The sequence below is a fragment of the Pempheris klunzingeri genome, chromosome 2 (assembly GCF_042242105.1).
Source record: "Pempheris klunzingeri isolate RE-2024b chromosome 2, fPemKlu1.hap1, whole genome shotgun sequence".
NCBI lineage: Eukaryota > Metazoa > Chordata > Actinopteri > Acropomatiformes > Pempheridae > Pempheris > Pempheris klunzingeri.
In genome coordinates, this window is record NC_092013.1 from 29,722,925 (window position 1) to 29,748,872 (window position 25,948).

At 45.9% G+C, this 25,948-nt stretch overlaps 1 protein-coding gene across 1 annotated transcript; it reads left to right on the forward strand.

Annotated features, from left to right (window-relative positions):
• The first annotated feature begins 6,981 nt into the window (after positions 1 to 6,981).
• LOC139208891 (carbohydrate sulfotransferase 11) lies at positions 6,982 to 25,412 on the forward strand. Its single transcript, XM_070838664.1, has 3 exons — positions 6,982 to 7,322; positions 17,262 to 17,341; positions 23,968 to 25,412. The coding sequence occupies exons 1-3, from the start codon at positions 7,229 to 7,231 to the stop codon at positions 24,811 to 24,813; spliced, it is 1,020 nt and encodes a 339-aa protein (XP_070694765.1). The 5' UTR covers positions 6,982 to 7,228; the 3' UTR covers positions 24,814 to 25,412.
• Positions 25,413 to 25,948: the final 536 nt, after the last annotated feature.

Consider the following 25,948-nt stretch of genomic DNA (forward strand, 5'->3'; position numbering starts at 1 on the left):
GATCAATAGCGTCTGGGCTGGCGTGAAGCCTTTGTTGGGTTCACCGGCTCATGTCTGAAAACACTGTCACCTGCGCGGGCTGCCATGACAACTCAGGCTTTGATGGGTTTTATTTGGCTGATACCTGTTTAATTCAGCACGGCCTGTCAGTCACCCGGGCTCATTGATTCGCTGGTGTCTGTTGTTCCAGTGGCGCACAAAAACAGGCCTGTTCAAGTGTTTGTGAGGCGGAGCTGAGGGCTTCAAAGCCCAAAGGCACCTGAGCTCCTGCTCCCTCTACCTACACTCTGTTTACATGCTCACATCCAAAGGAATGAGCAGGAGGGCAGTGATGGAGCACCGGGACCTCCCTGAGCCAGCGGGTCAGGACCACGCTGCTCTGAGGAGTGTATTTCATTTCTGTAAAACTGTGGAGGTCAGCGGTGACCTCTGAGTCCATGTGACTTAAATTAATAAAGCACAAACAACTGAGTGGAGCAGTATTTCTTTTCCCTGCCTGTAAGCAAAGCGAACAAAGGGCATGGAATCTCACATCGGAGCTGACTTTGTGGTTCTTTTGTGCCTCGTTAAATGATGTTAAATGACTGTCCTCGTGTCTCTTCATAGACATGTGGTGTCTCTCTGAACATTCAAATATAACCAAATAATTGAGAGAGTTTGTAGTTGTGTTGGTCAAAATCTGAACCAGGGAGTAGAAACATTTTCAGTTTCTTTGCTTTCACAACCTCCTAACTGTATTTCTGAGAATATCTCGCAACAACCAACCTGCAACAGCTACAAAAATGTCGAATAAGGAAGTGACATTTGAAACGGTTCATTTTTGGAACCAACGCAGGACAAAGCAGAGAAGACTTCAGTCTGCCCTCTTCCTCTGCCGTGTCATTTGAACCTCGCTGCTTCCCTGTATTGTAGCTGATCCCATCTGTAGAAAACTACATTGGCACCAGTAAGTCCCTCACGTGAGGGACCAGGCAGTTTGCTCTGACTCCTGCTGCAGAGAGCAGCTCTGTGGACGCTGTGGTTCAGAATAAAGTCCCCTGGAAACGCTGCCAGAAGGAAACCGAAGCCTTTGCTGACACGTGTAATCACTGAGGAGTCAAAAGTCATCCCTGTCTCACTATGACTTGCTACTTTGAACAGATTCCTTATCACCAGCTGGTATGAGCCACGGGTGAACAAGCCCCACATATATTACAACTGTCTCCTTCGGCTCCTTTGCATTGTGCTTGCTGGAAATGATTAACCTACGTGAGCTGAAGTCACATGGATGCGACCCTGTAAGTCACTATAATGAGAAACTGCCTCAGAGCAATGACTTTGTATTTTGAGACATGAAGTTATTATTCTGAGAAAGTCTCTCATCATGTGGAAAGGGGCTTCCACAGAGGTCAGTTCAGATGTAAGGACCATCTGCCTCACATGGTTATTGATTGATACTGTAATCAATGTGTGTATCTGTGTGTGAGTCATGCAGCCGGCGGTGGTTTTAACTGGAAACCTCTTTGTCATCTCCTGTTAGGATCAGACTGGGAGGACAAACGTAAAACAATCAGCGACGAGCACAGTTCTTGAAGGTCACTGATCAATTCTGGGATTCATTAAGCGTTTAGACCAATAATTACATAAACCTTAGTGAATAATTAGATTAATAATTAGAATGTTTCCTGTGACTTTTCATCCTAAAGCTGACTGGCTGTCTCCATCAAACATCTGTTAGCCTCCACCGGTGGATCCATCCTCGGCTGTGTTTCATTCAACACGAAACCACATTATTCAAAATATATCCACATTTTCTATTCCACTTGTGGCAGATGGAGCAGATCTCCAGATCTGATCTGATGCCCTGATAAACCCCTGTGGTCTGTGAGCGCTGCGTTGTTGCTTGCAGTCGTTGGCCTTTAGAGGGCAGCTCCGTCTCACAAGTGTGTGATCCTGTTCAGGACCCACGGGCGCTGAGAGGACTTTACTCTCCAGGCTGGTCGGTAGTTTCTACCACTACATGACAGTTTGTGCTCCCCCCTCACCGTCCACCCTCAGAGCAGGAGGCACCGGGCCACACGTTTGTTAGGAACCTCTGCTGTGATGAGTTGGTCTGGATTCATAATCACTTTGAGTGACTCAAGAACTCTTTATTGTGTTCATCCACACAGAGACTGCATGTGAATGAGGCTTCGTTATGTCTTTTAGGATCTCTTTCTTTGTCTTTTGCATGGACAAGCTTTGCTGCAGCCTGCTCCCTTTGTACATGATGTTCCCCATAAAGCTATGAGTCCCCCCCCCTCCTGCTGTAGGAAATGTGTTTGTGATGAATCTCCAGGTTTAACAGAGAGAGAGGAGGGACTGCAGCACATGTGGAGTGTCTCTGCAGCTGGGAGTTGGTCCTTGGACTGCTTTCAGATAGTCAGAGCCCCCTGCTCTTACTGCATTATGTCACTGTGTCCTCATTCCACACACACTGTACACAGCTACACACTGCTGGACTGAGGAGACACACACACACACCAACACACTGCTGGACAGAGGAGACACACACACACCAACACACTGCTGGACTGAGGAGACACACACACACCAACACACTGCTGGACTGAGGAGACACACACACACACCAACACACTGCTGGACTGAGGAGACACACACACACACCAACACACTGCTGGACTGAGGAGACACACACACACACCAACACACTGCTGGACTGAGGAGACACACACACACACACCAACACACTGCTGGACTGAGGAGACACACACACCAACACACTGCTGGACTGAGGAGACACACACACACCAACACACTGCTGGACTGAGGAGACACACACACACCAACACACTGCTGGACAGAGGAGACACACACACACCAACACACTGCTGGACAGAGGAGACACACACACACCAACACACTGCTGGACAGAGGAGACACACACACACCAACACACTGCTGGACTGAGGAGACACACACACACACACCAACACACTGCTGGACTGAGGAGACACACACACACACACACACTGCTGGACAGAGGAGACACACACACACACCAACACACATCAGGAACATCATTACATTGAAGTTCAGACACATCAGTGTGTTTCTGGGTGTTGGGGAGAACTTCAGCGTACGTGAGAAAAGTTGTTAAAAGCGTTTAGCGTCTGCAGAGGGAGCAGTGTAAACGACGATGATTCCCATCCTTTCCATTCTGCTGACATTTAGACCTTTTGATCCGATGATGGCACTAGAAGAAAACCTCCGACATCTTTAATTAAGGCCGATCTGTGAGTAGCAGAGCAGAATACTAGACATCACTGACACAGACTGCAGCAGTCATCGATGGACAGAGCAGGATGAGGATGTTACCTTGTTGTTTCTGTAGTAGCACAATGTTCAGCCCTCGAGCACAAACACCGTGGGTCCACAGTCCGTTCCTGACGAGCTCACTGTGGAGGAAGAGGCTGATTATCAACAGCTCTACATTTGTCTTTTTCTCCACAAATCCAAACAAAACCTTTAATGGTTTTCTTGTGTACGCCGACTTGTCCAGGCTAGTAGATCATACTTGACTAAATGTCACACATCTCCTCAACAGACTTGAGGGTGGTTTTACAACTTGTCAAACAAATCTGAATCATTTCAGCAGCTTTCTTTTTGTTTTCTTTTTTTAAGCAAAGTTGTGAACCATGTTGATGAACTCATGCACCACCTGAAGTTTCCCCCCAGTACAAATCCCTCAGACTCGACCAGACACTGTCCCGTTTGGGTTGTATCTCATCACAGGTTGTCATTTGGCCTGCTGGGTCGTCTGCCTCCCTTTAAAACAGCACTAAGCTGGAATGTAGACGTTGCTTCATCTTGCTGCCTTATCAAGGATCATGGGGGGAAACTGCAGGAGTCAGTGTGGTTGTAAATTTAACTTTAGAGCACTCCCTAAAATAAGTGAAAAAAGAAAAACACACTGCACTGACTCAGTTTTTAGGTCTGTTGCTCTTTTTCCTCATTTAAAGCTACAGTCTTCATCAAAAGGCTGTTTTTGTCATAATGATCTGCTTTACTTTAATGACAGATAATTAAACTACTAACTATCTGATAATTAGAGTGATTGTATTCATTCAACTTGTTTGTTATAGAGCTTTCAGGCAATTTCCCAACTACATGACAGTTTATTCTCATGATTTCATTCATTGGTTTGTTTATGTCTGATTGTTTCTCCTGCCCAAATATGAGAATCATGTCACAGCTTGGTCAAATGGAAGAATCTGTTTTGCCCTTGAGGTGAAACGACTACACCAGCCCTCCACTGATAAGCTGCTGGGAGCGTCGTGCCTTTCTGAGAGCCTTTCTTTCATTGTGAGCAGCCTAGGAGATCATTTCTTTTGATTTATCAAGTTATTTGTAGCAGAGCTTTCATGGAATTTCCCAACTAAACTCACATACATCACATCTTGTATTTCTTTGTGTCATTTTCCATCTCTTTGCAGTCATTTTGTATGTATATGTGTATTTATATGTGTGTTTGCATGCATGTATATGAGAATATGATATGTGTGTCAGCAGTTACGTTGTTGTGTTATTAATAAATGATTGTGTGCTGAAATGTCTTCAGTGTGGACTCTCAGAAGATTAGCCAGTGGGCTAATGAACTCATTTTGTGTCTCTCTCAGTCACATTTTGCAGCCTTTGACCAGGTATTGATTCTGCTTGACACCTCTTGTGTGATTGGTCAGCAGCTAGGGAGTGTGTGCTGACTCACGGACGCTTACCCATCATTCCACTCTCAGACGGTAAACACTGACAGGCTTCACACCATCTCGCCATCGGGCCCGGGGTTTGATCAGTCGTGTGGATCCTAACCCACTCTGACTTCTCCCAGGGATCTGATCCATGAAGCCTGGGAGGTTGGACAGGAGGAATGTGGACGAGGTCACAGGTCAAAAGCTGCTCCACAGGAAGTCCTCCTCTGATGGACTAAGACCAGAGATCCTGCTCTGTGAGGGATGGATGGAAGGACGGATGGATGGATGGATGGATGGAAGGACGGATGGACAGATGGATGGATAGATGGATGGATGGATAGATAAATAGATGGACGGACAGAGCTACATGATGCCTGCTGGTTCACCCCTCTGAGTGGGATCAGTCAAATCCCAGTCAGATTAGAAGCTGTGAGGCCACAGTCCTGTTTCTCCTGAGGAGGTCAAACTGCTCTGGATGCCTCCATCACAGAGGAACTGTTAAGAAGAAGAATAACTTCCTTTAAACACCTTTCAGATCTACTGCTGCTACAAAGTGCTTCACAAACAAAACAAAAGAGCAGCCAAATATCACATGAGCCACAGTCGGCACAGAGCTAGAACAAATGAGATGCTAAACGTGAGGAGAAATGAAAGGCAAAGCCAGGATGATACATATCAGATCAAGAATTAAGTAAAAAGGCCACACAGTGAAAGTGTGTTTGGAGAGGGCACTCTCCAAAAAGGGTTTAATGGGTTTTCCAGTCTAAGATCCTCAAGTAGGCTGATCCAAAGGGGCCCTGACAGAAAAAGCTGTGTCACCTGTGGTCTTGAGCCTCGAGCTAACGAGGCCTCATCAGAGGACCTCGGGCTACGGACTGGTGAGTCAGGATTTAAAAGCTCAGCCAGGTAACTCTGTGCCAAGCCATGCAGGGCTTTAAACGTCAAGATTAAGACTTTAAAATCAAATTCAATTTATGTTGGTCTGGTATTCCCTGATGCTTGACATGCTGAGCCACAGCCAAAATACCAAAGGGAAAAAAGGGATCAGGATTTGGTTGAAATATGTTCCATTAGATCCCATAAAGAGATCTTCTCTCCTCTCTCTCTCTCCATCGCCAAGACTGAAAGACTAGACAGTCCTGAATAACCCTGAGCTCCATATTCAATGTCACCAACAACACAGGAATCAAGGACACAGAAGAAATATGAAGCAGATAGCTCAGATACTGGACTGCACCAGGAGGGTGTCACCTTTGGATTTATCACTGGATTTGTTGGGGGAATCAAAACGTCTACGTGTACCATGAGCATAATGAAAATATTAATGATTCTAATGTTCCTGAGGGATTTCTGTTTGGATTCAGCTCTGCTCTGGTGCTCAGTAACGGGTTTATACTGACCTAACCTGGGGAGAGAGAGGGGGGGCAGCAAATAAATGATTTCACACACAAGATAAACACTTAAAGTCATTAATCTGAGACACTGACTGAAGTCCAGTGGAGGAGACAGAGGAGAGAGATGAGTCACTACAGCCCAATCCATCAGTTTTGGATGTTTGCAACACTGAAGGTGTGTAGAGACAGTAATGCCGCCTTCAAAATAAAAGCACGCCATTTCTCTTCACACTGTCTACTGCATTCAGGATCTCTCCACTGTATTCATTCATTCAGTTGTATTTTCTGTCATCTTTATCTCTTGAGCACGAAAACCCTGCAGCTGAAACTTGTGTGTATTGTATAATAAAATACCCACATCACCTCGGTGGGGGCCCCAGGGCAAGAGTGAGCTGTGGATGCTGACACTACAGCTTTCTAGGTCCACCCTCTTTTCAATACACGACCTATATGATGTCAAACCATAGAAATACCATCATGTCATCATGATCATATATATATATAGATATATATATGCATGTGTTTGTTATTTAGATTCGTTTAAGACCTTTTTTAACTCACAAAACCTGCCACACATTTACTTTTTGACCTGAATCCTTTGTTTCTTGGACTCTCCTCTGAACTCATGTTGGGTTCTTTCAAACTAATGTTTTACTATAATCTGTCCCCTGGAGAGGAGTTTTGCTTTGAAAGGTCCTCCCGGAAGTTACGGTGCAGGCTGCAGCCCTGCAGAGCCGTGTTGGTGTTTGGGGAGGGAGGGGTTAACCAGCGAAGCACACGTCTGGAGAGACGCTGCCCGGGTACATAAGCCCCCTCCCCTGCCCGGGCCGGTGGCCTCTGCCCGGACTCACCGACAGCAGCGCGGCCTGTCCCGGTCCCTGTGCGCCGGCTCCCGGTCCTCAGCCCGGCTCGTCCCCTCTGTCGTCTCCCTCCTCGGCGCGGAGACTCGCACGCTGGACCTCCGAGGATGTTGAGGGAGATCCGGAGCAGCCAGGGTCAGAGAGCCGGATCGATGCTCCTGTCGGTCATTAAGTAGCCGCGACAAAAACAGCGTGATCCTCGCATGAACCCCGGCGGGACTGGGCTCGGCTGCACACACTCAGGATGAGGAAGCCCAAAGTGACTCGGATGGTGTTTGCCCTGTGCCTGGGATGCTTCATCATGGTCATCCTCTACTTTAACAGCAGCCTGAAGCCAGGTGAGCAGGAACTCCTCTTCATCAGACCTTTTCCTTTGAATACTCTTTAAACAGCTCATCCAAATGAATGGTAATAAAACCAGTTCAGACTGAAGGTCTGTGGAGTGGCTCTCCACCAAATCACATTCAAATATGCCAAATATTAAAGGTGATTCCGTAAGTTTATCACCCCCCCTCTGCCAATAAGTTTAAGCCTTTACTGCTAAATGTTTCTCATCTATCGGCAGCAAAACACATTTAACACACTGAGCACTTACTGCAGTAGGTACCAGACACCTCCCAGCAAAACTAATGTTTTAAATACTGCACAGAAGCCCCATACAGTCCTATGTATTCTTCAACAGTGAACATTGATTGGATTTAATTCGAACACATGTTGGACTTGGCTCGAAGTCTCGTGTGGTAACAAGTATATCTGGTGTCTGTGCTGACTGCTGGGTGGATGTCAGTAGTTCCCACTGGGCTGCTCCCAGTCTGAATCCAGTTCACTCATGTTCCAGCCACATGTCTTGCTGATGAAGCCCAGTGACGCTGTGCTCTCAGTGTCGTATGGCAGAGATCTGGTGTTAATCAATACAGTTCTCACCATCACATGGGAAGAGTGACTGACTCTTCTCATAGTGACTCCTCACAGTATACTAATGATGTAATCCTGCCCATCACCTTCCCACACCCCCGCCCTGGGCCTGGACTTCCCAGAGAGCCGCAGATCTTGGTCGGGGAACAGTTTCATTACCGGACTGATTAGTGGTTTGTTTCCTCTGCTACGTGGAGGACGGCCGGGAGAAGTTGCAGCTGGCTGGTAGAGGGGTCGGCCCCCGCTGAGGTCTGTTTCCACCTCTTCCGGGTCCCTCTCTGCCACATACAATGGCCTCATTCAGACACGCCCGGCTATATCGTGGCCCAGAGCAGCTTACATAGCCCATACTCTGAGGAGCGTTTGGGTTTTTAAGAGAGAGGTCAGTCAGTTCTGGATGTGTGACTTGGGGCAAGGAGTTATTAGGACTCCATGAAGGACCGGCCTTGTGGAGAGCAGAGGGACTCCTCGCTGTCATACTGATGAGAAGTATCTGTTTGAAATGTGCTGAGCCACCACCAAAGTAAAGTTTGGGCGTATTTAAAGCAGTGAGGTTTTAGAAAACCTGGAATCCTGTGGATGGTTTTGCCATCTTTTCACCAGTCTGACATCCAGTCTGAGTCATGTCCCATGTCGCTGTCTTGATGATGGCCGCAGGTTTAACATCTTTCAGCTCATCGTTTTGGTTTTATGGGTCATTTTTGGTTCATTCTCACAGCTCTCATACTCTCCTTTTCCTCCAAATTGGCTCTGGTTCTTGACGTGGTTCACTTCAGGAGTCTTGGATCCTTGGTCCTGTCTAACAGACCGGCCTGTGTTTCCACTACTTTGGGCTGAGCCGGTGTAATCAAGGATGTGTTGATCTGTCTAACAGCAGAGCTGCCAGCGGCTGAGCTCAGTGGTGTATTTGGAGGCTAAAGAGCCAAACAGTTCCCTCAGGAGGAGGTGGAGACCAAAACTGAGCTAAAAGGAGAGTGACTAGTGGACAGGAGGAGCAGCTTCAGGCCTCCGTCTGCACGGGATCCAAACCAGGGCTGAAACAGTCGCTGGTCAGTCACTCCGGACAGTATCACTCTTTTCCCTTTATCAGTAAAACCGTGTTTGATTACCACGCTTCGAAAAACTCCTGGTGAATAATGCCCAACATCAATCTACGTTGGCAACAGTCTCCCAGGCGCAGCGGGCAGCGTGGGTTTGTTCTGCATCAGTTAAAAGATGGCGAACGGCGGGGACAGTGCTGCAGAGAGGTCTGAGTGTGTTGTGGTCAGACGCCAGTGATTAGATGTCATCACTTGTTTTTTAGCTGCTGCACAGTTACGTCTGCACGTGGTCGCACGGTGCCACCATCCAGTTTGTTGTTTTAATGTGCAAAGTGCTGCTAATTTTATTTGTGGTTTTTATTGTAAAACCTGGTGAAATGATTTCAGTGTGTGCAGACAGCTGTGTATCTGTTCTGTCAGACGTGTGAGGTGCTGAAACACCCACCAGCTGAGCAGACGGGGCTCCACATCATCCCTGGCAGACACCAGACTTTCTTCCTGGAGAAGCTCTGATTTTGCACAAATCAAACTGAACAAGGCGACACATGAGGGGCTTCTTGCTCATTTAGATCAGCAGAAGCGACAGTGGCTACAACCTCCGTCAGTTTCTCTACAAAACTTTAAGCTTAGTCTTCTGCTGCCATTCCCTCGAATGTCAGTGCACCGTGTGCTGTTGCTTACATTTGTTGTATTGCAGTTAAGAAAAAGCTGTGCGCTGAAAGTGAATGTTAAGATGAGATGTAAAAGAGGACACTGAGTTTGCAGCAGAGGCCCCGTCACCTCGGTGGGGCTCAGCTGGAGGATCTGACGCACAAATGCATTGATCAAAGAAAGCCTATGGGCACTACGTCAGTGAAGAGTGACACATGTGGAGCTGATTTCTCTGCATCTGAGAGGTTGCCTCTGGTGTGAAGGTGTCGAGTAGCTTGAATGTACCTGGAATGCATCTCATGTATCAGGCATCAAAGCTGCCCGTCAGCTTTAAATCAATTTAAATTAGTTTCACATATGGAGCCAACGTGTCCTATTTGCATTTAGAACACGTCCACCCTCCCTCTGTTGCTCCATCTGGGGTAAAGGTCATATTGTTTGTCTAAGACTATATAAAGCTGCAGGAGAGCAGCCGCTAAACAAAGGCATGCAGTGCAAAGTCCGAGGTACACGGGAGAATCAAAGTGTCTTCTTTCTGAATTGTACCCTTTTTTTTGCACACAGGACTCTCCAGTCTAAATGAAGGATAATTACACAGATGGGTTTACTGTACATGCTGCACCGTTGGAGGACATGAGATGCCTCCCACACTACTGTTTAAACCAGTCGTGACAGCTGTTTTTTTAACCCTTATCCCAGTTTCTCTCTAAAAGTTCAGAATCTGCTCGCTGGGCCGACATAAGGTCACATGTTTCCAAAACACATCAGTGGGTTTCATACATTATCACTTTGGACCACTCTCAGTGCAGTCTTAGTGTTTACAGATTTGTTTATGAGCCAGTGTACTATGAAAAGTCTCACTGTTTAGGCTCTGGCAGATTTTTGTCTCTACTAAGAGAATTATAGGAATTCTTTTTAATATGTTCAAGAGAAAAGTACTTGTTTAAATGACTGGTAGGTAGTAAAAGTGTTGGAACTGGTCCAGTAGATCACCTCAGCCAGCAGCAATGGCTGCAACGTGATCCTCTGGGACAATCCTGTGTTTGTGTTTCTGTGTGTTGCACTGATATTGTTGGATTTGAATTTACCCTTTAAACATCAAAGCCACACAGTAACACAGACACACTGACTGACTGAGGCAGCAGCTCCTGTGTCCTGTTCTCTAAAATCCCTGTTTTAGTGAATGTAGTCTGGTGTGTGTGCTGTTTGTGGTTAAACCAAAAGGATCTTCCAGGTCTCTCTCTGTAGGGATCCTTTCCATGATGCTGTCACACACTTAGAATAACACTCTGAGCCTGTCAGTGGATCAAACAAGCTCTTTTAGTGGACCTACTGTGATCTACTGGACCAGTTCCAACACTTATAGCACCTACCTGTCATTTAGACACCAGGATATGAACAATGAAAAACGGGCCCAGGTTTTAAAACCCCAGTTGTCCTTTAGGATGGTCCTTTCTTCCAGCGTGTGGTGTCTGCACCACAAGGGCAGCTGTGGTTTCTCTATAAACTTTACAGGGACACAAAGACTGAGGAGGAGGAGGGCAGTGTGGTGCAGCGTGGTCTGGAATGTGGTGTGTTGTGTTTTACAGTCTGGATCTCCTCCTGTGCGCCCCCCTGGAAGTAAAACCCAGGAACACCGATTTATGAGTTGCCAGGAACATTAACAGATACAGATGTGAGCTGATGGTTATCAGGTAGCTCGTTCTACCTGTCTGAATACAAACAGAGCCTGAGACTACGCTTTAGGTCCTGGGGCTTCTGTCGTTATCCCTGAGGTCCACACCGTCCCTGTCTGGGCTTGACTTGAGGCCATGGGAGTCATAAAGATTAACAGCCAGCACACCAGCTTCATTGGAACACCTGCAGCACACTAAACAAATTTGCTGCAGGGCTTCTTTGGGACACAAGATCAGCCTTCGTCCCATTTCTGAGGAAGACTGGAGGATTTTCCCATTTTAAAAATGGAGCAAAGGAACAGACCTAATCCTCTTCATATGATATGCTGCAGTTGTCAGTTTGAATCAGTGCTGTGTCCTTGCCGCTGTCAGATCCTCGACCATCCGGGGTTATCTCATGACAGGTCGGGGTGGCCCTGCTGCTCCAAACAGCTGCACATGACAGAGCGCTGCAGGAGCTGATGAGTCAGCAGCTACTCAGGGGCTTGTTTCTTTGTTTTATTCCATTAAGACCATCTGCTTTCAGAGCTCAAATCCTCAGGTGGTTCTGATTTGCAAAGTGGTCCTTTCTGTACTAAAGTCTACGGGCTGCTGTGGGCTTCCACGATAGTTCACGCCACGTCAGTTGGTTGCTGCACCACCTTCATCCACACTGAAATATCAGCCAAACATCAGAGGGACTGCCGTGAACCTCAGTACAGACAGTCGTGGTCCTCAGAGGATGAATTCAGATTAAACTATCCAGACAAATATCTGCATGTATTTGATGCATTCGTACAGATCGTCATTGTCGGGTGACGTGTGAACATTTTCCAGCCAGCCCCCGTCAGTCCCACAGCGGGTGACTGTTTATAACTGTGCTCTTGTTGTGTTGCTGTTGCTGTAGTTGTCACTACTGCATTGACTTGTGGGATATTTGTACTGCTATGACAGGCCAACGGACCCAAATGAAGCAATTTGCCATCTTTGCAAACATGTAGTGCTGCCAAAAGATTTCACTTTACAGGTTAATTATCTCCTGAGTGGAATTCTTCAGGAGCCAGACTCTTAAATTTGCAAAATGAAATGACGAAAAAACACCCAAAACAAAACGGTGGACGATGGACTCAGATGGCGAATATATTCGTCCAGTTGCCTGATCGTATTCCCAGAGGGTGTATCCTAATAATATTGAAGTTTACTATGTTGACCAGCTTAGTTTATGTCTGCAGAGTCAACAGGTTGACTTCCTTACGTTTGGTGAACCTCTGAAAAAGCTACAAAGCTAAAGACACTTCCATCCGCCTCAGCGGTACTCCGCTGATGTTGCCATGGTAACTGTAGCGTGCTGTTGCTGCATTTGTATCACAGTTTACGTCATCTCGTAGTTTTTAAGGAGATGGTGGCAACAATGTCTCCCACCTGGACAGAAGCGTCATCTGCCCTCAGGCAAACTTCAGTATTAACAATAATCAATAATCAGTTTGTTTTATCTAAAATGAGCTATACAGTGTTCTTTATTCAGTTTATGCAAAAGGTTCAGAATACGTGACATCACCGTCTTGTCAGTGCACAACATTTGATATTCTTCAGGTTTGTGTCGATGACTGTGTGGAGTGGCAGTCGGACCCTTGCAGGATCAGAAGGACTCATCTCTCACATCTGCATACTTTCTTCTAAGACCAACACGACACCACCCACATGCCTCTGCACTAACACCCTTCACACACACACACACACACACACATTCGTGGCCTGGAAGGATCAGGCTTTCCCTTGTACAGTGTGTCTCTCAGTAAAGCTGCTCTTTGGCAGGAGAGGCCGAGGAGGGGGGAGGGGGCCCCAGTTTTCCCAGCGGGACCTAAACACAGAGCTCCGTTTATGGGCTGGACAGGAGGAACACACATCAGCCTTTCTATATTTTACATTTCCTAAGCCTTGGGTTCTATACGAGCCCGGAGGAATGCTGCAGAGCTCTGGGTCCAGACAGGGTTAAACCAACAGGGCTGCTCCCTCCTTTGAAAAGGCCTTCGGTGGGGCCGGTGAATCTCCTCACTGGAGGAATGTGAGCGAACAGCTGAGACGGTGTTTGGTTAGAGTAGCATATGGATCAAGTCCATAGCTCGAGAGGGGTGTGTGTGTGTGTGTGTGTGTGTGTGTGTGTCTTTGTTGCCCTTTTTGGAGAGACTTTTCTGTGAAGTGTTAAAAAAAATGCAGGCCCAGCCTTTATTTTCCAGCCTCTCCACAATGCACAGTATCCCTCCTCTGCTTGTCTGACATCCAGTCAGTTTATTCCCTGATACTTTCATTTGGAGAGTCGGGCGCCACCAGCTGGGGAGGATGGCGGCGCAGTGCATTGTGGTTGTTGTAGGTTTACTACAACACACAGCCGTCAGGGAGCACCAACTCTTTCTGCTCTTTCTGCTGCAGAGTGTCTGCTGCCCAGTCTGATGGAAAGGATGTCTTTCCAGCAGTGAAATACTTCTTGAAACACCTCATGACAAAATGAGGATTGTAAATGTCCTCTCTTGCTGAGTGATCCCACATTAGCAGGGCAGTGATGGCTCACAATGCACTCCTTCAGCCATCTCGGCTTGTCGCTGAAACAGTCTGCCAGGTATTTGTCAGTTCCTAAATTATTTCAGACGTTACCTCTGCTGACTGGTGTTTCATTGAAGAGGGGTGAAAAAGAGACGGCTTTGGGAGTGGTGGTGCTGGAAATGAGTCCCTGAGTCACTGGCAGTTTCCATGAGGAAGTGGTCGTGTGTTTAGAAACGTTGAAGAGTATTCTGCTGCAGTGCACAGATTTAGTCATTACAGTAACGAGGTGTAGTTCGGCATCACGGCTGACGTGACTCCACTAACGCTGGCGACAGTCACGCTCTCTGCAGACAGCCACTTGAGCTGCTGTTGGCCGTCCTACTGCTGCCTCATCACGATGATGAATATTACCATTGTTCAAATGTTTTACTGTTAACTGTTACTGGTACACTGTTAATGCTGTGTTTACATGGACCCTGTTGTTATTCCACTAATAACCAGAGTAATAAAACCTCAGTCAGAAGGGGCTGGTCCACTCCGGCCCGATCAGGTGTCACTTTCAGTCTGGTAGAGCGGGGGGGGGGGGGGGGGGCTGTAAAGGCAGGTTTTTACAGTCTACTGCACCCTGTAACAGGCTCATGTTCAAAGCCTGGTGAAGTTAGTGGTTCCAAATGAAAGTAGACGGCCTGAGGCGTCCATTCGTCCAACACATCATGCTAGCTGGTTGGGAAAGAGGCTAGATTACAAAGTTAACAAAGCGAAATTTTGCCGAGGGGAAAAATCGGCTCCGACCTCAAGATATCTGAATAAGAATAAGATAATAGTAGGACTATTAGCGTCTAATGGATTTAGGTGATGTATTAGTGTAGACATGGGGGCAATATGTCTACTGTAGATGAAGCTGTATAATAACTCCTGGAGTGTTGAGAAATAAGAATTTAATTTAACTGATTAAGGACTTTTATCAGTCATTATGGTCCATTGACTCGAGCTGGTTCAGGGAAATGAAGCATTTGAAGATATTTAGACATCACAATAAGAAAACCTACCAACGGAGGCACGGAGGGCAAAGGGTTAAAAGCTTTTAGCAAACACACGTCTGATCGAACCCTTTACGCAGCGTCCATGTAGAGCTGGAATCACAATGATCCACTGTGAATGATAAACCCAAAGGGCCAAACTGAGAACAGGACATGAACATAAACATGGACGCACCTTCATTTACTGACTTACTCCTCACGGTTTGGTCAGTCACCTCTGCTCATGTGCCCTCACATCCTGTCTGCACCATGAGTGTGTCAGTGGGTTTACAGCTCATAAGCTACTTGGCCGATAACACCACGGTGTGGAAAGAGGCACACACACACACACACACACACACACACACACACACGCACACACACACTCAGCTGAGTCTTGCTGTGGTCTCAGTCTTCTCTCAAAGCATCATTCTCTTGATGTTATTTGGATATTGAACAGACGCCACTAATCAGCATTAAATCCTGATGTTCCTGATGTTACTGCTGTCTCAGCGGCTCGGGAGCACAGTGACTATAAAATCAGCTTTGAGCTGATCCACACTTGCAGCTTTTGAACTGTTTCAGATGCTTACTGCGGTATAAACTAGCCTCTTCTTCTTCTTCTTCTTCTTGTATGCGTTGACGAGGCCCGTCTCAGGTGTGTGTGTGTGTGTGTTTATGTGTGGACTGAACCTCAGGCAGGTGATTGAAGCAGCTGCTGAAGTGGGTCTGATGCCACCTAAGCCCATCTGCTGGGTGACATACGGCGACCTGACCTCAGCTCAGCAACAGAACAGAACAAGAAACGGTATCATGAGAGGAAAATGAGTCATCGTTGTGCTTTAGTTATTGCTTTGTCATCATTCTCAGTATAATAAGCAAACAAGTGGAAGACGGTGGTGAAAGAAAAGAAGCAGCCCTCCACCTTTTGGACTAATAAGTTAAGCTGACCCGTCTCACAGTTTAGGAAATACGGTCTGTTAGGAGGAGATTCTTGGCCGGCTTATTGGCCCCTTCTTTGTGCTGTTTATTAGATTTTATTGATAGTGTTACTCTTCTGATTAGGAGTGTTATTTTTTGTATTATCATTTTTTCCCTTCCCTCTTTTCTCTCACTGGCTACGAATTTGGAAAAATAAATCCAGTCCTTTTGAAGGGTCAGGCCAAAAAAATAAATAAGAATAAAACAAGATAAGGAGAAGATTTTTATTTTTCATTTTTTGGAAGAGTGAATGCTCTGGTCCAACAAAGTTTAGAAGAAGAGTTTCAGGGAAGGGAAATAGGCTTATTCACCTTCTTGTGGAGAGCTAGATAACCACTGTCGTGCCTCCTCAGCCGCTGTCCAGTTAGCTTAGCTTAGCATAAAGTCTGGAAAGTGAAATAAAACACTGAGTTTGTGTTCAAATAAATGTTTGATTAGTGATGAAATGTGCTAATTAGAGCTGGTTGGCATTTTGTTTCCAGTCTCTGAGCTCAGCTTCATATTTAACCAACAGATATAATTTCCTAGAATATAAAACAGTTCTTTTAAATATAGAGTAATACACACGGTCTGTTCTGCCGTGGGACATCAGCAAACAGTCATTTTATCATTACAGTTTTTTCCAGTAGTTGGTTACAAACCAGCGTTGCATGGAAAGCCAGTTCTAAAGTTCTGGCAGATATCAACCTTTCTGAGCGGTCATGTGACATTTTGTTTCAAACTAATGTCAGTAGGTTTAAGTCGGCGTGTCACTGCGTTCGATTACAAAGCTGCAAGGCCACATTTCCTCCAGGAGGCTCCAGATTCAGCGGGTTTGCCCAAATGAAATCCGAGGTTCAGCTGGTGAAACTGTGCACGGTGGCTCTGAGTCATCTGATGCTGCGGTGAAAGCTCATCCCCCGCAAACAAGAGCTCGAGCTTGTGCCCGGCAGTGACTCTCAACAAGCCCAGACCCAGTGCACGTCGTTTGGCTTCTCCTCCTGCGTCTCTGCAGGAGTCTCCCAGAAGTCCCCTTTTTAAACTGCCAAAGCTGTTTTTAATCTGCCGTTACAAGAGCGCTGGAGCAGATAAACCTGTGGAAATAACAAACCAATAATATTCACATTATTGTTTCTTCCCACGCAGCATTTCGTGTTGTTCTCGGTGTCCCTGCAGTTTGTCCCACTACTGCAGCACACGGTATCGCTCTGTGCTGCCAACACACTTAAATAAAGCAGCAGAGCTACTTTCTCTGTCTGGACGCTCATTATCTTCCAGCCATGGTAAAACATTTCCAAATGAACAACTCAAGTCTTCACATATGACCCTGTGGAGTCCGCCATCTTTCAAACCTACAGGCGGTGCTGAATACTCAGACTTACATCTTGTTGTTTGTCTTCTAACTTCCATTTGTTCACCTAAATAACTGCTGCGTTTCCTGTCCGATTGTTGTAACACATCTTCACTTTCATGACGGCTGTCTTGTGTTTCCTCAGCGTCGGAGATGGCCGGTGAGCGAAGCAGCGGGCAGAAGACGAGGAGGAGCCCTCTACAGGCGCTGTACGACGGAGACCAGGTCGGTCCTCTCAAACCCTGTTACAGTCTGTAGTATCACTCCTTATTAAGGCCTGAACTCTCTGCACACATTCAGTATTTATTCACAGGTATTTATTAAGGTTTACTCTTACATATCTGACGCTGCAGTTTGAGCTCCGATCTTAAAAATGCAGACGAGCACTGCTGGTGAAGCTCACGCTGGACGGACGACTTCGATCCTGATTCCTTGTGTGTTTTTTGGCTCTGATGCCTTGTGTGTGGACGGCCCAGACAGCGTTAACCACATGCTGGCTTGGCCAAATGTTTAATGATGAATAAGGGTCTGATTTTAACATTCTCTAATTATTGCCCTGCAGTGTCTAATCTTGGACAGGACACAAGAGCAATTTAGACCTCCTGAGTAACTTTCAGCGAGTGAATTCAAATAACGTTTTACACTTTTAAGGCTGGCATGAGACTGGATTATGGACTGATGTTTTCCACTGCGTGGGATGTCCATGGGTAGTCAGGAGTGATAAGAAATTTGAACTGAAAACATGACAGATTTCCTGTTTGATATAATCCAGGATGTGTGTGCAGCAGGAGGGGAGAAACTTGTTCCAACAGCATCATGTCAGCTTTAAATACGGACACTTTCAGTATTTAGAAATGAAGCAGTCAAAACACTGTTTGAAGGTAAATCTATATTCCTTTTTTTGTACATTTTTAAAACTTTATACCGCACCTCTGCTTCAGCCTGTCAGCTCAAACGAGCCAAAGGCAGAACTACAGAGAGAAACAGCAGCTAGTAGCAATGATGATGCCAACGGAGGCTGAGAAATAAACCGTGCATGAATTGTTGCTGTTGTCTCCATGCTGTTAAGCAAGTTAAGTTAAGCTCACCAAACCTTCCTGATCTTGGATATTATATTAATGATGTCAGCATGCATGACAACCCCAGTCTTTCTTCAGACATCTGCAGTGTGTGTGCCTACAGGCAGAGCTTCACTCACAACAACCTGTGTCAGTACAGGGTTACGTTTGATTTATTTAGTGTAGGTATCAGCTTAATCACGTGATGCATTTTTCTATCATCTGTCACCAAGTTGCACGCAGTAACTCTTTAACACTCTTTAACACTGGAGCGAACAGCTAGTCCTGCTCTCTGTTTCCCTCCTAACATCAAATGTTTATAATACCATATCAGCTTCATCAGCTGTTTCCTGTTATCATGACCCCAGACCTGAGCATACTGATGAAGACTGTGAGAGTAACTAATGGAAGCCTCCTTTTTGTCTTTAAAGGTGTCTTAGTTAGTTTAACGTGTATTATTTTCTCCATTCGCTGTAGTACACCTGCAGCCAGCTGTGTCATTGTTTCCCAGTTTACCTGGAGGCATCACGTGACTTTTCAGATTGGCTTTAATGTGTCAGAATCATTATTATTATTATTATTATAATTATTATGATCATCTAAATGCTGTTACTGAGGAGTTTGTATCTTATCCTTACCAAAAGTGATAGTGATTTATAAGGTATGTGCAAACAGCTGCCTAGATATGATTGTTTTTTGGTATGTGCTCGTTCCAGCTACTGAGTGCATCACTTTAGAAAATGTGTACACGTGGACGACCCTCGTAATCCTACACTCCTACAACTAACCAGGAATAATCACTGCAAATCCCTCATGAGTACTGATGTTGTTCCATGGGTGGGGGGGTGGCAGCAGCAGAGTTGCACACAGCAGAACGCAGCAGCTGTTAATGCAGTCAGTTCAACAAGCTGACGTATTGTTAAAACACTCCAACAGTGTTCTCCAGGTTCATTAAGCTGTTTGATGCAGGCTGAAGTTAACGGTCTAATTCATCATTGAATGTATTTGATGAATGAGGATATTTAGGGTGAATATTTTACAGTTGTTCCAGCCGCCTGACCTCAGTGTGGACGTCACACGGCGCCTCTCCTCCGCCCCGTTTGCTGTTGGGACGTGGTGATGAGTCAGCGGTCGGCTCCAGAGTGGACTGTAACCGTTCAATGATAAATCACAGATGGTTATGATCAGAGTCGGCCTGCGTCTTTTGAAAACCTAGAGATGCTTATGGAATAACGGCCTCCTACCACCAACACAAACACACAATAAGCCCCTGAATGTTTCTGATAAAGTGAATATAGTAACCACCATAAGTTAAATGTGTGTCTAGGATCATTCTAAAAGTCTGATGCATATTTATATATGTGTGTGTGTGTGTGTGTGTGTGTATCCAACAGAACCTGATGTGCTGCACAGAGAGTTTACAGCTAATTGTCTTGTTAAAATATACAACTTTCACTATTCTAAAACCATAGTACAGTACATATATGGAATTACAATGAAATACACACAGCACCACATACCAGTAGATAAAAAAATGAGACGGCTCTGGTTTGCTCTTAGTCAGCACTTTGCTGGGAACGATTTTATACCTGGAAATAATCTGATTTCAGGTGGTAATGTGCTTCACAGCCGACAGTCCTTTATGGAGGAAGCTGATTGTACAAATTTGTCTGCAAAAACATCAGCACGCGGTGTTCAGACGCACGCAGCCTGCTGTCGCATTTGTTTTTAGACTCTCCTGCTCCTCCGTGAGGTTGTGAATGAGGTCTTCTCTGTGATGACTTCTCGTGTTCCCTGTAGGGTCTCCTGTGTGCTCTGGTTTCCTCCTGCAGGAACTACAAATGCAGCTCAACTTAGCTGGAGACATAATGGCCTAGTTTCTGAATGCTGAAGTTCCCTGTGGACCAAATGAATGCCAAAGTGTTCTAATCATTACATGTATTCTAGTGAGAAAGCCCTCCATCGTCCTGTTCAGCGGGTGGTGACGCTGCTGTCTGTGATCAGTTTGCACAGGGGCCTGTTCTTTAGGTAGAGTTAAAATCAGACCAATAAAAGCTCTTCATGTTGAGCTTGCTGTTGTGTTTTTCAAATGTACTTCTTCTATATTCCATTACCCTCTATGTTTTTGAGGTGGAGATATTTCATAACGCCAGCTGGGGAAGCAGAAACTGTCTGCCGGGTCAGATACTGCTGGGTGTAACTTGGATCTTTTTAAGGTTTGGAGAAATGTTCAGTAACTGCATCATTTCTGTAGAGTTGCAGCATCCACGCTGTCTGTGATGAAACAGGAAAATAACAGTTTCCATAGAATTGCATCAGATTTCTTCCAGATCATAGTTGCTTAACCATATAATTAGCGATTATAATTATAACTCAACGGTTGAGTGTGGTGAGCTGACATTACAGTGGCCTCTACAGAGAGCGAGCTGCACAGGAAGAGCTGCAGGAAGTATGAAAGCAGCAGAAAACAGTGTGATTGACCAAAAGCCTCTGAGTTGATGTGAGTCAGTCACAGTCTGAATGGATGTAAACGTGATGGCAGGTTGAATAGAACTCGTATTAACAGTCTAAGTCACTCATTCTCATCTGTCACACAGATTCCTGCAGATATTCAGTGTCCCTGGAGGATAAATCCCTCAGCCATCAGGTCAAAGTGTTCACTTGTTAAGTGATAATGTGTCAATCTATCCAGTGGGTTGATATTTAATATTTCTGAATGGCTGAGCATTATGAGTGAGCAGGTGTGTGTAAGAACAATGAATATGGTGCTCAGCATTGACGACCTTAAATTCAGTTGAATGCTTCTGTTGTCGGACCTGAAGGAAGAGTATCTCTGATACACAGCTCAGCACTGATCTGTGATGTCCACATGGTTATTGGATATTTTTCATGTAAAGTACAGCTGCTGTGATGTTTTATGCTGTGGAAAAGAAAGCTCCGCCATCTTTGCTGAATTACAGCAGTGATATTTATATTTATATTATTATACCGTTCACATTTGAACTGGTGCCTGGAAACGTAGTCAGCGGTACCTTTTCTCAGAACCCTTCCACCCCTCATGAGTTTTCTTTACCTAGAAAGGCGATGGAAGGTTTGGCCACATCCTGAACTAATTTGATTGGTTTGCCACAGCAGCTTCTACTTCCTCTCCTTCTCTAGGGGTCTAAGGAATATGGACAGGGGTAATAGTTTTCTCAGTCTTTAGTACCGCAAAGTCAGATACAGCAGTCAGGGTACTAAAGTATGACCCATTTTCCAGTCAAAAACAATAAAACGGCCCCAAAATCAAGCGGAACAAAGTGTGTGTGTGTGTGGGGGGGGGGTAGTTTGGAGTGATTTTCAGTTTCCAATTTTTCCTCGGGGAATTCAAGACCACAGGTGAACTGGAAGTGAAATCAAACTGTGTGAGAACTCTACTATCAGAGTCACTTTGTAGTGATGTAGCTTACGTTGCTAGTCAGTGTGATCTGCAGTGATATTATTTTAGTAGGCATCGACTAAGATGGTGGACACTGTCAGTCCTATTCTGTATTCACACGACCCCCAAAGAAGGAGAAGCAGCAGCAGACCAATGAAATTAGCTCGGCCTTCTGTGGCCAAGGCAAGAGAACTCTCCCTCCTCTCCCCTCCACAGGTGCCCCCTCAGCTGTTAGACACACCTTTCACACATTAGACGTGTTGCCCTGCCCAGTTTTAACACTTCTTACAAATACTGTCTGCTTTCCCACACCGTTATCACACCAGCAGGTATCGTAGCCAGCGGGTGAGAGCGACGTTCATGTCCCCACCATCACACAAACAGGCGAAGGGGGGCCGATGAAGGTTGTTCAGGCTTACTGTGGGCTCTCCTGACCATGGTGGTACTTCCTTTATCTGTCTAATTACAATAACACATCTTGTATAACCGCTAAATGTTTTGTTTAATTCTAATCCAGAAACCTTTTTAGATCCGTTTGTATCTTCTGATCTACTGATGGATGAAGAGGAGATCTGACATGAGTAGTTCCTCGTGTCTGAGTGCCGATGATGGAAGTAGACATTACCCTTGTTAGGCAATGCAGTAATGAGAGGATTATTTGTCTAATTGGGCTCTGCCAGTGGATGTGCTCAAAGAGCTCTGACCGCTCAAAGGAAAATCAGTGAATAGTACGAGATGAGATAATTGGAGATCAGACCACATGCAGCATTTATTTCCATTGTAGTCATGAGCTTGTCCACCCTGAATTATTATTATTATCATCCCATTTGACTTGTTATTAAAGGGCGAAATGCAGATGAAATAACAGCGATCGCTCCGCTGCAGAGATTTAGATAGAACATCTCATTTTTCAGCCCCGGCTGTGTCATGGAACAAAATCACATTTCATACTGAGGACTCTACGAAGTGACTGCTGTGGTTAAGTTATTACAGTGTTTTTGAAATGAAAGAGGATTTTCCCCATCACACCCCCCCCCATTGGTGCTCTAAATATTGCCTTTATCTCTCGATACATCTGTCCATACCTCCAGATATTCATCCATCTGAATGTTAGAGCTGTACTTTGGCTCAGATGTTAACATCTGCTTCCAGTTAAATCTCCCTGTGAGGAGACGGAAGGTGTACACGCCAGGAAACAAAGCAGCTCCAGCAGACATCATTTACTTTTAATTGCTTGCAATATTTTCTTTGTTCCTTTCCACTTAAATGCTTCCTCAACAGGAGGAAGCTGCTGAGCTGTCAGGTTGAAAATTGGGCAGTGAGGTGGAGTAAAGCCAACAGATGGTTTCTAAACCTGGTGCCATTTGGTGCCGGGCAGAAAACACTTAGCAGTAAAAACCAAAACAAAGAGCTGAAAGACGTTGAAACGCTGTGTGGAGCTGAGGGGACTTGGGACCCCTTTTTACATAATGCAGTCATTTGATTTTTAAAAAAATATTGATTAGTGCAGCTGTAAACATTTCTGTTGTAAGAAAGAGCATCCAACCCTAAAGTGGGCTAAAAAGACAGCCGTGCAACTTGTCCAGAAAAACTGCCACTTTGGTACCTCAAGACATCTTCATAATTTAAATTGTAGGATACAAATCTTTTAAAGCAGTTTTTTTCTAAATACTTTCTTCTCAGTCCTTCCTGGGCTCTCAGAGGACCTGGCACAGATTGTCCTGCCTTTTGGCAGCGTGACTTATGGATTTAGTTACCTTGAGAATTTTGGCTTAACTGCAGCTTTTGTGCCTGTACACTGAAGAAGACTGTGGCATCCTCTTTGGTTGGCATGTTTGTCATGTGGTGCATGTTTTTAAATATCCCAAGAAAATGCTACTAAATCATGCATCAAGTTTAAGGTGGAGAGACAGCGCTGTACACATATAGTGGACAAACTTGTGCTAAGAGAAGGGTCGGTGTTGGTCCGACGTCTTTGGCCGGTCCGGTGTATCCTCGATGTTCAGTGAACACACAGAGCCACACATAGTGTCAGGCAGCCAGTCGAGCTCAGGGCCCCGACCGCTGCAGCGGTGCGCCGGGCTGAGCAAATGAAAGAAGTAAATAAGGCGTTTGTGCCACGAGGAGGCCGAGCTGAACTGGCTGACCCATGATTTTATTAAGGCAGCATGCGCACGGCAGGGGGCGGACCATGATTCAGAGCGCCACAGCAGAAGAATCTGTAAATATACTTTCTCACACTCAGCAGGTCAACATACACAGCGTGCAGAGTATCTGCTTCACTTGGCTAACTTTAATGTCCTACCCTCTGGTTTGTATGTAGCCGCCCAGCCTCTACTTCCTCCTCTTCAATTCTCTCTTCCTTTTCGCTGCAGGCTGAGTCAGCAGTGCAGGCGATCCATCAGAGCCGACGGGAGGTGTTGGAAGAAGCCTGCCGCTCCTACACCCGCAAACGCAGAGTCCTCATCCCCGAGGACCTGAAGCACGTCATCGTGGACGACCAGCACGGCTTGCTGTACTGCTATGTGCCCAAAGTGGCCTGCACCAACTGGAAGCGGGTGCTCATGGTCCTGACGGGCGTCGCCGGGTCCCCCCGAGACCCACTGGCCATCCCCGCCAACGAGGCCCACGTCGCAGGGAACCTCCGCACCCTGTCGGAGTACTCCACCTCCCAGATTAACCAGCGCCTGCGCTCCTACCTGAAGTTCGTCTTCGTACGCGAGCCCTTCGAGCGGCTGGTGTCTGCATACCGCAACAAGTTCACGCGGAGCTACAACACAGCATTCCATAAACGATATGGCACGAAGATCGTGCGGCGGCACAGGCCAGACCCACAGCCGGAGGCTCTGGAGAGAGGAAACGACGTCTCCTTTGAGGAGTTTGTGTATTACCTTGTGGACCCGGCCACCCAGCGCGAGGAGCCCTTCAACGAGCACTGGGAGCGGGTGCACTCGCTGTGCCACCCCTGCCTCATCCACTACGACGTGGTGGGGAAGTATGAGACGCTGGAGCAGGACTCCAGCTACGTGCTCCAGCTGGCCGGGGTGGAAGACCAGGTCAGCTTCCCCGCCTCGTCCAAGAGCACCAGGACTACAGGAGACATGGCGGCCCAGTTCTTCCACAACATCAGCCCCTTCTACCAGAAGAAGCTGTACAACCTCTACCGCATGGACTTCCTGCTCTTCAACTACTCCACACCAGCCTACCTCAAGTTTAGATGAGGCTGGGACGTCACTCATCCACGGACTCCCCTTTAACTCACGGAGCCTGGACTCATTTTAAGGCCTGGCTGTGGACAAATACTGATGAAAATGTTTCCTGATTAGAGCTCCAAAGTAAATGAGCAGAGCAGAACATCAGGCTGAAGAGCGTCTGTGCACACAGAGGGTACGAGTAGGAGAGGACGTTTCATCACAAGTGGACAGTTACTGCCTGAAGACGGCGGATGATGTTTTACTGTAAACGGTGGTCAGTGGACGTCCGTCACTGCCTCTGAGTGTGTGAATCACATTCAACTTCTGGTTGTTGTCTGCTGTTTCAAAAGTGTCATTTGCACGATAAATGTAATCTCTACAAGGTGCAGTAGCATATTTAAAGTATTAAAAGCTTATTTAGACAGTGAATGTCTCCATGTGCCTTTTGATCGTGGGCCTCCCTCCACCTCAGCAGACAAGGACAACTTTTGTAACTGTGACTGTTTTTTGTTTTTGTGCTGTAGGAAGAGATTTTTGTGTAACTATATTGACTTAATTTATTGTGTTGTTTTTTTGACCCTACAAAGTCAGACAAACCAAAATAGTTATATAGTTTCTCTCACAGTTTTCAAATAAATGCATTTCAGCAAGAATTTGTTTATTGGTTTAAAGACTGGAGTCATTCATGTTCTGGTGCTCGACACACACAGATATACAGACGTCCTGCACAACAGTCAGGACTCACCGTACATGTCCTAATTTCAATCATGGCTGCAAAGATGTCACGTAGAAGTGTTTTTTTGTTTTGTTTTTTTACAAATGTGAGTCCAGTCAAGCTTGATGTCACTGTGAAAACATTATCACCATCTTTGGCTGCTATGTTCAGATCAGTAAAGACAAGCATGTTTCTAAAAGTGCATATATGAAACAACTGAACACGGAGATCTGTACTAAACCATGTGTTCACAAAAACAGCACAAAGAAACAGCTGTATCGTCAACACCTGGAACACACACTAACACAGAGACAGTTCGGTACAACAGGTTATAGTCGGTGGCACTGTGCTGCACACAAAATAAAATATCCAGTAGAAACTTGAAAAGACCAAACTCAGAGTTCATTGGAACACGTCGGAGAACTGAAGGCTTATTGGGGCTTAAAG